The sequence below is a fragment of the Platalea leucorodia genome, assembly GCF_965183815.1.
Source record: "Platalea leucorodia genome assembly, chromosome: 11".
Lineage (NCBI taxonomy): Eukaryota > Metazoa > Chordata > Aves > Pelecaniformes > Threskiornithidae > Platalea > Platalea leucorodia.
This window is the reverse complement of record NC_138833.1, coordinates 1,723,513-1,736,963: the sequence shown is the minus strand read 5'-3', so window position 1 is coordinate 1,736,963 and position 13,451 is coordinate 1,723,513. Positions and strand designations below refer to the sequence as shown.

The 13,451-nt window shown below is 38.5% G+C and overlaps 1 protein-coding gene across 1 annotated transcript in view; it reads right to left on the bottom strand.

Moving 5' to 3' along the window:
- Nucleotides 1–12,031, bottom strand: part of GABRG2 (gamma-aminobutyric acid type A receptor subunit gamma2) — a gene marked incomplete at both ends in the record, with an annotated part of 69,517 nt that extends 57,486 nt beyond the window's left edge. Inside the window, one exon of the mRNA XM_082323976.1 lies at nucleotides 11,925–12,031. Within this exon, the coding sequence (XP_082180102.1) occupies nucleotides 11,925–12,031 (107 nt within the window). The remainder of the gene's footprint in view (nucleotides 1–11,924) is intronic.
- Nucleotides 12,032–13,451: the final 1,420 nt, after the last annotated feature.

Here is a 13,451-nt window from a genome sequence, read left to right as displayed (position 1 = left end):
GCCAGATGGGACCATCAGGTGAGGATGGAGACCTGAAAACTTGGGAAGAGCACAAACCCCTGAACTTAATGGAACATGAGCAGAAACTAAGGAAGGATAAAGATGTTTTACTAATCATAGCATATCTTCCATGTGGATAAATTCATCTTCAGTTTCCCTTGCTACAGCTCCAGCAGCTTTTTATGAGCTACAGACTTAAGCAGAATAACTGTCAGAATATTGACGAGAAGAAATTCCACTGGAGGCCACTGAAGCAAAACTTCTACGTGCAATTTATCCTCCTGAATCCCTGAGGAATTTGGCAAACTTACCTCAAAATAATTTGTTAAATAAAGAACAGGTGCTATTCCAAGTCCTACAGTTTTCCAGGAGACATTACGGCTGAAAAAATTTATAAGAGAGGATATAACTGGAACACACTTGCTGGCGATGTTGGCATTTTTAGCTTATATCTGTCAGATTTTCCAGGATTAGGCTTTTCATACTGCCACCTGCTCAGTGTTCTGATCCTGGTGCAGAAAATGATGTTGGTAAACATTTAAACACAAGTAAAAGTGCTTTCCTGGATGAAGGCTTGAATGCTTAAAACCTGGCAGAATTGAACCCCAGTTTAGCTGCCTCAGCCAGTTTCCCAAGGTGTCATTGCAGACATGACATCTCTGTTAAAGAAACACATTCTTCCCATGCTGTTTCGAATTCTTGCAGGTAAACTGAAATGAGAAGTCCTATTTAAAATATGTACTATTTATGATTGAACATAATTTGACTATTAAGCTTCTGGTTTTTTTCATTAAATCTTTCCATTACTGTTTTATTGAGGAGCTCAGAACATTGCGTATTCAGGCAACAACTGCAGATAACAAATGTTTCTCATTTTTTAATCTGAATATATATTGCATTGAATGTAATCACCTCTGCTGCTTATCTGCTATAGGGAGATTAGAAGAGGTAGTATTTTGGGGACCATAACAGAACTGATTTTACAGATATAGTGTGTTTCCTCTTCTTTTTTTTTTCTTCCTTAACAAATTGTATAATTAAAGCAGCAAACAATTTTCTCTTCTAATACTCTCCAAAAGCCTTCACATACTCCGAACTTTTTCAAAGTTACCATGTGAACTAAAATTCTTGGTTTCTGGCCAAAGATTAATTTTATTTCAAAGCTTAAAATAAAACCCACTTTTTGAAATCTGTAAGGCTAAAATTATACCTATTCCCTTTTGAAATCAAGTCTATATAGGGTTTGTTTTCACACATATAATCCCTGGATGACTGAATAGTAAATTCTGGAACTTGTTATAGAAATAATCCTTATTAAGAAGTAGACCCAGAGTAAAAGTGACTGGATATTAAGTGGTTAAAGCTATTAAGTGGATGTAAAAGTGGTTGCATATTAACAGGAAATAATTTGGAATGGCTTCATTTCATTTCGGAGAAATGAACGCTCTAGAGGCAGTGGTGGAATGTCGCGAGAGGAACAAAACACGCTCCTCACCTGGGTGAAACAGAGATATCCTCGGTGTACAGCCTTTTGACATCAAGGAGGCAGAGTTGCGGATCTGTATCACAATAACGAGCGGCAGAGAAGAATATTTTCATGTTGATCGCCATTGCCTCTTAAATATGGTGTTCAGAGCCTCATTAGTTGTGCTGGACTTGGAAGTTAAGAATTTGGCCCTAAAGATTTGTGGCGACTTCAATCTCATGTGCTGCATTAGAGCTTTATTAAGGTTTTAAGTCATTTTAAGTGCATGCTTTAAGTCTTTAAAGCAGCTTAGTGAGGTTTTTTAGCATTTCCTTTATAAACCAGGGAAATAAAATGAAAAAAGCCATTATTAGTGTAATGTTGATTGTCCTTTCCCCAAAGAGCTTACAGATATCCAATATGTTTATTCAATACAATGCAGTCTTTGATAGTAGTTAATTATTTTCGTCCAATAAATGAGCAGCAATATTTGTGATTGTATTCTAAGGTCCTCCGAATACTTTACTGCCGGTAACCTTCCCCTCTTCCAAATCCTTACTTTCCAAGAAAATAGTGATTCGTTTACTGCGTTACAAAACAAAAGTGTAGTACTCCAACATATTTGGGTTCACAGCCCTCACAGGCTGTAGGAGCAAAATGCATCATTTCAGTTACGCGTGCAGTAGCCAAAAGGTGTCTTTTCAGTCTTCAAGTTCAGCTACTAAGACAGTTCTTGGCAGTGTAGGTATTATTACATGATTCACATGCCTCATCCTCTTTTCCAAGCCATCTTATAGCATGATCACTCCTCCAACCAAAGTTACTTATTGTAGTAAGGGAGTTACTTTCTCTGCTTCTGTCTCCTTTTACTGCATTACTGAGAGCTGCTACCAGCTTTCTCACCGGTGTTCTTATTTGGGTGGGGCATTTCCCTGGCCTCTAACTTCCAAAACTTATACACAGGCTGTCCTCACTTCATGTAAAAGGTTGCTCTGCATTTGTCATCTTTGTTAATTTGATCATAATAACTCATCTTCTGAATCCCTGCACCAATTTTCTGTTTGAAGTAATATCAGACTTCTTGTCACTGTGTTAAAAATTCTGTATAATTCCAGCCTTCATAATTCACTTCCATATCTCCTTCAGTTCTGCCTCCTATTCACAGTAACTGTACAGCCTTTCTGGGCTCACAGTTAAAGTCCTTACTCTCTGTATTAAGTAACTCTAAGAGCTCTCAGTGATTCATCTGTAGGAGGTCAAGCTGACTGTAACTTCAATTATATTTCAGTGACTTGGTGGCATTCTTCATTCACTGACATTTGTGTGCTTGTTTGCCTTTGGTGCGGTATCTATTTGGGCAATGGCTTCACAATTGTTTTAAAAATATGGGCCAATACCACAAATAAGCCTGAGCTAATGATCTGCATATAGAATTATATTATTGATTTTTTGGAGGTCAGGTGATTACTTTTCTGCACGCAGAAGCAGTTTGAATACCTAGATTTTCGAAGAATGGCTCTTAGGCCGATAAAAGTAGAAACCAGAGACGTCGTTCAGGGTAGCAGGAGGGGAAAGATGATTGCAGACTCCTTGATGAACTGTTCTCCCTTGCCTGCACCAGCACCTGCTATACACCTGACTGAAGCCTTTTTAGTGTTAATCTGCAGTGAAGTCTCTGTGTCTTCATCAGGTTTTGGAGAGGAAAAGCAGAGTACATCCTATACCAGCTTTTCATAGGATATACACGAAATGGCCAAGAGATGACTGCTCTCTTTATCTGACCGTTACGAGTATAATTCATTCTAGTTTGGTGACACACTTTCTCCAGCTTTATCAAATATATGCATGGATCAGTATGTCCCAAAAGTGCCTTATCACTTAATAATATATTGAATAATACATTGAATAGTTTAGTAAGGCTTTCTAGCATTATCTCATTAATATTAATTGTTCTTAATTGTTCTCTTTCTCATTCTTTCTCCTTCTCTTTTTCTCTCTCTTGAAAAATAATCTAAGGGAATTAAATGAAAGTGGAATTCAGTAGATAATCCTCAATCTGTCCCAGCAGGCAGATTTCTGTTTAGATCTGAAGATATCTTAGTACAGATTAACAAAAGCTTCATATGACCAGAACATGCTATTTGTGTTACACAATATAACATTGAATCACTGTTGAAGGAAAACATTCATTTTCTCATCTCACCCACTGTTTTCCAGGGAATTCTGTCAGAAGGTTATTTTGGGTATGCATGAGATCCTCTTCAAGATGCATTTCTCATCAATGTATAGAACGATAGGTATTTTTCTGTAGAACATGGAGCATTCAAAAAGCTTAAGATGATAAATAACTCAGAAAAAAGCTAGTCTTTCATCTCAAGGGTTCACACCAAAGTCCAAGATGACATTCAGTAAAAATACAATTTCATAGGTGATTACCTGCATCATTTGGTAAGAGCTAATGCAAGCATAAAAAGTAGATATCTTCTTCTCATTCCATTTCTTCCAAATGCTCGTTATTATCCTTCATTTCTTTTAAATAGGGTTTTTTTCTGTGTATTGATGTTTTATTTCTGGTCATTATCTGTATACGTCGGCTTAGGTTTTGTAAAAATGCTATTTCTTTAATGTTTTGCTGGTCGTCTGCAAACAGATGAAAGTTCTATCTTGTAAGAGTAATATTTAATTTCATATACAATGGCCAGATTTCACAGCTAGGCCTACGCATTGTGTTGTACTTTACTGAATATGTGTGAAAATGTCCTTCCACTAAATCTGAAAAAAATAGAACTGATCCTGTAGATAAGAAAATCTGACTTATGCATTAGTGATTTTCTTCCTTAATGATAATCATTTGTTGCATTGAGATTCTTGTATAAATTACTGAAGTTCTATTACCTGCTATCACTTTGTGGTAATCATAATGTAATGATTACTCTGGGCCACATCAGCTATATATCGTGCCATGTATTTTGCATCTGGCAGATGCCAATAGCAGAAGCTAAGAGCAAAAGATCAGGGCAAGAATATAATGATGCTTCCCTGGTAAAATCTCTCTGCTTACAGAAACATGCAGCTAGAGATTTCCTGTAATGAAATGTTCTCACTGAGTTGAATGCACTTTGAAGTATTTTCTTCTTTGTGAATCTATATAAATCTCTGGGCTCTGCATTACCTCACTGATTAGAAAGAAAACCATTTTCATAAGTTTTCAGGCAGCCAATGATAATTTCATTAGGTGCCCTATGCCCTTTATGTAAGAGAAAACGAGTAACGCTTCTGTAGTTGGCTTTTTCCGTGTTGCATAGGACATCACATGAAAGAGCATTATGCAGCTGAGGTAGTTATTTACATGGGAAGGTGTTTGCTGTGTTTTCTCTTCTGCTTATGCAGTCGCTGGTGGTTTTCAACAGCATTAAACTCTCCTTTTTTTGACAGTAGTTGTGTTAAAAATATTACCCAGTCATATAAATAAGAGGATATCGCCATGTGTCAGTCTGAATACCCAATATTCAGTCTGACAAGACTTGCTTATTAATTTGCTGTCACAACTGTACAAATACCCCATCCTCACTGTTCTCTCAGTAGCTTTCTTCAGCCTACCACCTGCGCCCTCTTTTACCTCGGTTTGTCTCAGCCAGTTGGTAGGTGCTGGGACTTGTGAAAATATGTACCCACTATCTCCCTCTTCCCACTCTTTTTTCATACGGATGAAAAAAAAAATGGTTTTTGTAAGTTTCTCACATTGAAGGAGATGGTTACACATTCTGATATAAATGAATTTCTAACCACTGCATGTGACAAGTTTAAAAGCAAGTAATATTATTTTCTTGTTTCCAAAGATAAAATTAATACTTTTTTCTCCACCTTCTGGCTTAGTGTAAAGCAGAATTTCTTCTTAGTTGGAAGAATCAGACAAGGAGGTTACTTCTGGACATCATAAATGGAAAACTGGAACCAATTCAAAAAACAGCAAAGCTCTTACTTGCTGCACTGAAGCTCTTCTGAGCCAGGAGCTCACCTAAAGAAAATGCCTGTAAAGACAACACACCTCTATAGGTGTACACACTAGGCGAATTCAGACTCTTGTGGTATGCTTTTTATTAGTATCATGACCGTTTGGGCCATAACCCAGTATCAAAAGGAAGGACGCAATGAATGTTAAGTTTTCAGTCATCAGAAGTCACTCATCATATTGAATCTAAAGTCTAAAAAAATGAGTACATTTGGAATGGACACTCTATGCTGTTCCTTTCTCATCTCTCCTTCAGCTAAAATAGCTCTTCACCCTGTTTTTTGTGCTTTGGATATTCACTAGGCGCAATTGTAGTCCCTGATTTCATTAGTGCTCAACAAGTTTGGTTTTAGTCTCATTCTATGAAATAGGCTCTTCCTTACCTAATAATAATTACAGTTACCTGACTATGGTGGTGGACTTTTATTATTCTGCAATTCATAGTTCTTTCCTGGTACTTTCTGCAGTCTTTTTATTCATCATATAATGAATGTATTGGGTTCTAAGTAAACACCCTCCACCTTGGAAGCCCGGAAGCATACCTCTACTTCCAGTGAAGTTACCTGGACGTCTATTTCTATCATCAGTTGTCATATCTTTTCTAAAAAGAGATAAATAAACATCTCTTTCTCTTTCATTGCCACAAAGTCTCCCTAGTTCTTGTTCAGAAGTTCCATTCACAGAAAACAAGCTCTGTTCTTGAATGGAGAAATTCCTTTACGTCCAGAGGGCCAGAACAAGACCTATGTGCTACTTAAGATCAATTTACATTACAGTCTGTGGGCTGAAGTGGAGTGCAAAGTTTAAGCTGATCTTCTATGTGGAATAAAAAAGAAGGAATGAGAAAAAAAGTGTTTAGAGGTATTGTAAATCAGTTAGCTGGAATGTAGGTTGAGAGCTTTCTGCAAAAAGTAGAAGCATTATGCAGTGTAAGAAACACTTCTTGAAGATTCTTACTGAGTTATAATTTAACTTTGGGTTATTTTCCAGTTCTCACTTATGAACACATAACTACCTGTAAGAATTTATGCTGTATAGGTCCTGGCTTTTCCCTCAGCAACAGGCTGACTTCAGTGGGTCAGGGATTACTGAGAGGATAAAAGTAGGCCCATCATGTGAGGAGATTCCTAAAACTGCTGAGATTTTCAGCATTAGGTGTAGGATAGGGTGTTGATTTCTTAGCAGACATAGCTGGGAAAATGGACAATCAAACCTTACCATCTGTGTTAAATGGAATTTATATTGCAATAAATGTCCATAAAAAAAGTACAACACTAGATAGGCTATGAAGTGTGAAAATTAAAAAAAAACTTCAGTTCTAACATCCCTATGTCAATCATTTTTTTTTTGTGTGTATAGTTTCTAAGCCTGAATTCATATTAAGCAAGCCCATAGCTCGCATTGTATTCTTCACTGCCATTTTCACATAACCTACCTCTTTTTCTGTATAAGACTGTGAGTGGGGCTGCAGGTACAATAGTTTGTAAAGCATCAGTTCAGACTGTACCAATGAAGCAGAGAACCACAGTACACTCTAGTTATTCTGTTGAATGTTTAAAAAAAAATCAAATCATCATCCTGATAAAATCTTTGTATCTAGGACTATACAGAACTTTTATAGCTAGCATGGCTGAACATAACCAGGGAAAGGCTACAGGCTCCTGAGCCAGCTTCAAATGAGCTGGTGCACCTCCACCTTGCAGGACAGTGCCGGTCAGCGGTAGGGACCTTAAAGCTGCCGCTGCTTTGGCGCTTACTTGAATGTGTCTCTACCAGGTACTGTACTGATCAGTACAGATAGACTCTAAGCAGGCATAAGAGGCAGGGCATGAAAAAAAATCGACCTTCCTATCAGCATGTGCATCTGTTATTGTTCACCAGTGTCTAATGCTTTATCTAATCCTTTAGTAATTCATGCTTTCAATTCACAATTCAGTTCTTTGTTGGAGAAAGTAGTGCTCATGACTTAGGTATATAAGAATTTAATTGTACTGGGACTGAGGCTTCAAATGAGTTTCCTTTGACCAGACATTTGCTTCTTTTCCCTCCATCTGTTCGCTCCTATCAGAGTCTTCTTCCCTTTTAAATTTTTGTGCAACTGTTATAGAATTTCTTGACGTATGCCAACAGAGCAAAGGTAGCATAAAGGGGAAAGCAACGTGATCACAATCCAAATCAACACGATATTTTTTCCAGATCAGCAGTAATCAAGAACAGTTTAAACTTAAGACCCAAAAGCATGATTTGGATGTCCGTGAAGAAGATATGTAATGTGAATCATATGGGAAATTCCGCATTAAGAGTAGATTCATTTCCTAAGCTACTTTTACTGTAGTTAGTTTCTATATTTTTTTATTAACAAGTTTCACTTCTCAGATTTTCAAGAATTCAAATTTTCTGCCTTTCTAACATCACTGTGTATATTCATCAGAGTATTTTGGAATACATGAATTTTGGCATGCAGGTTATGGTTAGGTGGTATAGTCACTAAAGCAGAAGTTAGTTAAAGGGCTTAATCCACATCTCCAAATCATAATATACTTGCAAGTAGGGAGACAGTGTGTGTAATCTTTTTTGCCCCGTCAAGTTATTAATAACGATATAGTGAGAATTTTACTTAATTGTTCAAATCTACTTTACATCAGTGGTTTTGATAGTCTTTTTATTACAATAATAGTTGTTCTAAGTTTGTATCCCAGCATTACGGCTGATAGCAGTCAGGAATGCAGCATGGCTGTGAAGAACTCAAAGGCAGTCTCACTCTCCTTGCTGCCCCAGAAATGTTCAAGTAGAGTGCACGTCCTGTGTCCATGTAGCCTCAGCTCTGCAGAAACACACGCTGTAGTGTATAGGCCAGTCAGCACTAAACATTGACTTTCATAGTATCATAGACAAGGATAAAGTCGTCATTTAACAGCTCCTAGATTCTCATCTTCTGTCATGACACTTCTTTAAAAGGGACCATTCCTCGTTAGTTGAGAAATTGTCTCTTGCTGAGCAACATCTTGTTCCAGTAATGCTCCAAGTGACTTCAGTGGGACCCCTGACTTAGTATGAGAGCTATACACTGTGTGAAAGTATTGGAAGCTAGTGTCTGAATAACTACAGCTGCAGGATTAATACCAAACCGATGTTAGCAACCTTTACAGTAATTCTAAATGTCTGTTCAGCTCAGGGATATTCATGCCCCTTTTAATCATTGTTACTATATCACTTATCACGCAGTGCCAGAACCCAGCTGATACTGCTAGTGCTTTACAAGAACAAAACAACTTCATTTACTCCCGTGTTCAGTAATTTCCAGGTAAAAATATGTATATTCACATATGCACCAAACTGTTTTGGTGCTAAAATGATTGCTTTATTTATGCTTTTTACTGCTTAGTCTTGACAGTTTTCAGTTTTAGGTATCTAGCTGCAGCATAGAAACATTGCCATGACACTACTTGGGCACTGACGGGTGAAAAAAGAAAAGTAGCTCGTGTCCAACATTTCACATCTAGACATTACTTTGCGCTGTGTTCACGTGTCTTTTGCAGACAAGTTGTTAAAGCTAAGGACTATGCAAAAATAACTAATAAAGCCTATATGTAAAGAGCGTGCAGAGTATAGCTTTAAATCTATTTGAAACTTTGCTAGTGAGTGAGGTCTATTACATATAATGTGTTAATTACCTATTATATGTTCAATAAGTGTAATCAAATAATTAGTTCCAATTAAGCCCCATATTGAGGTGTGCAAAGATTAAACTATTTTATTTACATTTTTGAAGTGTTTCTAAACCCCAAGATTTTGATGCACAATTTTCAGAAATTTGGAATTTGGTTTGACTCATTTGCACTGAAACACAGCTTCAGCCCATATGATGGACTGCACAGTGCTGTTATGCTAGTCTGAGTGGTAAGATGGTGGGGGAACTTTATGCAAGGAGTTTGCAGTACAGTTATGAATGTCAGAAACAATTTGGAAGAAAGCACTTCCTAAAACCTTAGTGTGTACAATTGTAAGGATGTACTGTGTGCAGGTACTAAAACTAATGCATAAAATTATTGTAAAGGTAAAATACTGCAGTAGTGTAATATGACATTTGTTCTGAATTCATTCAGATCGTGGTTTGCTGAAGTCAGTGACAGAATTTAGGTACTTCCATTAATGCCTGAATGATGCCTTAACTTTCCTCTTCTTTCTCTAATCTTCTGAATATCAACAATTGTGCAACAATTATTTTCTCTATATAGTATTTTTTTTATTAATAAGGGGAAAACTTCTGCACAATATTGTTAATCATTTTTTATGTGTTCAATTACTTTGATCAGATTCTGCAAATACTTAAACTTCTGTGCGCGCGTTCTGATGGACGTCAACACGGGTGCCTAACGTGGAGCACGTACGTTAGTGTTCAGTTGCATTGGCCTTCAAGAATTTCAGTGTCCAAGACAAGTGACACATAGTACAATGATATTCCCCTCCTTCTGAAGTGTTTGTGAGGTTTTAACAGAGAAACTTTCATCCTGGCTTACAAATAAATGGTATCTAAGTTCAACTTTTATAACTCTGTCTTGGTCCATGAGTTTCCAAAACTAATAGTAAGGTTTCTTTCACAACAGAAGGAGAAAAGCATCCTGATTATTAGAATTAAAGTCATATTTGTGTGTTGACACATTTAAAATATTTTCATAAAGCAGTAAGGATAATGTTCCCCTTTACTTGTAGGTTTTTAATACTGTTTCTCTGTCTATTATTTATTCTTTAAAATGGTGAGGTCAGGAAGCTGTCAGAAGAAACCATCTTGGCTATCAGATGGCTATGAACAGAAAACATATCTTTTGCTGAGATAAAACTTTAATTTGCATTATGAAGAGTTTCTTTTAAAGCTTATGAAATAATTTTGGCAAAATTCCTCTCAGGCTATGTTATTCTGAAAGATGAGTGAAAAGAAGGAAGTATGCTAAAATAAATATCTGGGATTATTTTAGTCAGAGTTTTGTGTCAGAGTAATCTGAGACCCTGCAGTCATGAAATCCTGTAAAAGCTCATTTTCCATTGCTGTATTCACATAGTAATCATAAACGATTCTGGAAGAATCAGATACCTTAACACCTCTCTTACTCCCAGTATTAAAGTGTCCCTCATGGTAGGTTCACCAAGTTTTATTTCACTTTCTACTCCATTTTCAACCATTTTAAGTTTCTTTTCACAGGAATTTTTCACAAAGTCCTTTCTGAGGCAAGAAAGTTACTCTAACACCCAGCAACTTCTAATTTCCCTGGCCAATAGTTTTGGCCTTTTATTTTGCTTAGAACTAAAATCCTACCACTGGAGCTACAAAGTCTGATTTTTCTTAAACAAGCAAACAAAAAAGCAAACCGAAAGAACCCACTTTTTAGTATGGTAGCGTCCAGGTAAAAGGAGGGGGGAAGAAAGAAGGTAAATTTGAATGAGGAGCCTATATGAACACAGCATTAATAGTAGAAAAGAGAGTGGGCACTAACTTCTCTAATGTATGACTGACAACGTGGCGTATGCAGCTGTGAGGAAAAGTCTATTACCACTTGGAAGGCCAGGTACTTTGCAGTGCAGCGCTGCTTTCTCATCTAACCTGTTAAATGCACAGTCCACAAATTTTTGCAAGAATATCTGGTTCAGCGTAATGCTTGGCGCTGCAGCGGTACTCGCTCCCCCCCTCCACTTTCTACTCATCCACATACAAACTCCTTCTTCCTCTGCTGTTAAGATTTTTACCTCTTTACATTTATGTGTACAATACATGCATGCAGTATGCACAGGTTGTCTTCAAACAGTCCATGTGTCGGGGGGGTAAGTGCTATTGTAAACATTCATCTCATACGATTGGCGAGCACTATTGCATCCCATTGCCTGTTCCATCAGCATTAAAAGCGTTTTGGTGACTGGGAAATGCAGGCAGCACCTCGCCGCCTGCCTTGGGAGGGTTGTGCAGAGATCTGCATCTCTGTCCTTGGTCCTAAATCCTTGCACTGGCTGCTCACGGACGGAACAAACGCACGGCGCTTCGGAGCCCAGAGCCCAGGCACAGCCATGATGTGGCTGCTTAGGTGAAAACAAGCACGAATGCACTGACATTCTGCCCACAAAACACAGACGCGTTATAACTCCATGCACTGTAGCAAACAACAATTCAGAGATAAAAGGCTTCATTAATATGGCATCAAATTCTATGAAACACCCGGCATGTACCACTATCACACACGCCCGCTGCTTACCCTCCCTGTCCATTTCAGAGCAACAACAATTGTAAGAGAAATAAAACACTGTAAGATCCCAGCTGCTCGGAGATAGATGAATGTAATGCCATTATCCAAACCTCCGGCATTCGCACCACAGCTCTGCAAATTTGCAAACAGATTCTTCACCCCCCAGCCCTCCCTCTCCCCCCCCCCCGCAACAGAATCAGAAAGCACATCTTACCACTGGATGAGAGAGAGGAACAGAAGTGCCCACACCATCATTTTGAGAGAAAATGCAGGATTCAAGAATGCAGTGCTCCCCAGGCTTGTTGGATTTGGAGGAAACATCTCTTTTTCTCCCCCCCCCCCCCCAGTTTTTTTCCCCTTTCCTCTTGGTTGCAGATGGATCCGTCCCCTTCTTTAATTTTTTTTGGTAGTGGTTCTCCCCCCTCCCTACCAGGTCCCGTCAGTGGGATGATACATTGCGCCCAGCTGCGGGAATTAATATGCAGGGGGACAGAAATTAGATCTGCACAAGCCCTTTGCAGATATAATCAGAAAACGTCAGCTCAGGCAGCAGGCAGCAGCTTCTGAATCTAGGGGAATAATATAATTGGGAGAAAAGGAAAAAAAAAAAACCAAAACCACAGACACTCACAGAATAAAAACAGTCAGGGAAAAAAGAAACACATACACATGCACACATTTACAGAAACACTCACGCACATGCAGCAAAATCCGATAAAGCAATAGAAAGAGTAAACGAGAGGAAAAAATGAAGAAAAGAAAGAATAAAGCAATGGAGCTTCTGCCTGAACGCAGATTAACTCTGAGGTCAAAGTGGAAATGATGCACTCTGCTGCAGCACAGATTAACACATGCGTGGTGTCAGCCGGGGTGCTTTTTAACCTTTGATTACACATATGCAGGCAGCCTGGGTTTTCATTTTGGAGGCGAGAAGGATTTGGCAGGCATAAAAAGGGAGGTTGGAAGGAAAAGCTTGCCCTATGCTGCTGAGCATCCTCATTTTTCTAAAGAGCCTGGAAATCGTGATTGCAAAGGGAAAAAAAATGAAAGGATGGATGGGGGAGTGGAAAAGGGAGGGGTGGTTGTTGCTAAGTAACTCAGGAAATGGGGAAAGCAGCATTGGTGGAGTCAGGATGAATGAGGTGATTTAGCGATGTGACTAGGGGGAATGTGCAAGGTTTTTCTCTCCCCTCCCCCTGATAAAGCCAAGCTACACAGCCACAGGAAATGCTTCCTGGCCAGAGGGGAAGCACCGGGCGGCTGGAAAAGCTGGACCTTGCCACATTTTGGAACCAGAATCCCAAGTTCCATTGTCCAAAAATGCAATTTAGCAGCTACTAGTGAAGTAAAAAATTCAGGGAATCCCATGGTTTCCCGAAGTAAGAGCACCTCAGTCTAAAGTAAGTACTTGGACCATGACCTACAATAACAAATTTTTTATCTCCTCAATTTCTTTTGCCTAAAACCAAGGCAAATATAGACAGCATCAAGCCTCCCCAATGCTGTTTATAAACTGGGAGGTGTGCAGGCATAATCATCAGGAACTGGGAGATGTGACCGGACACTATTTCAGTTCAAAGCCCATCTTTGTAAAACTCAACGGAGAAATAAAGAAGTAATTCTTCTATAGAACACTTAAATGGAGAGAAAATGAAATGCTCCTAATAAAATAAATACATCAAAATTTTCCTCTGGACTGAGTCTAGTCTGAACCAAATTTGACGTGTGGATCCTGCTCAAA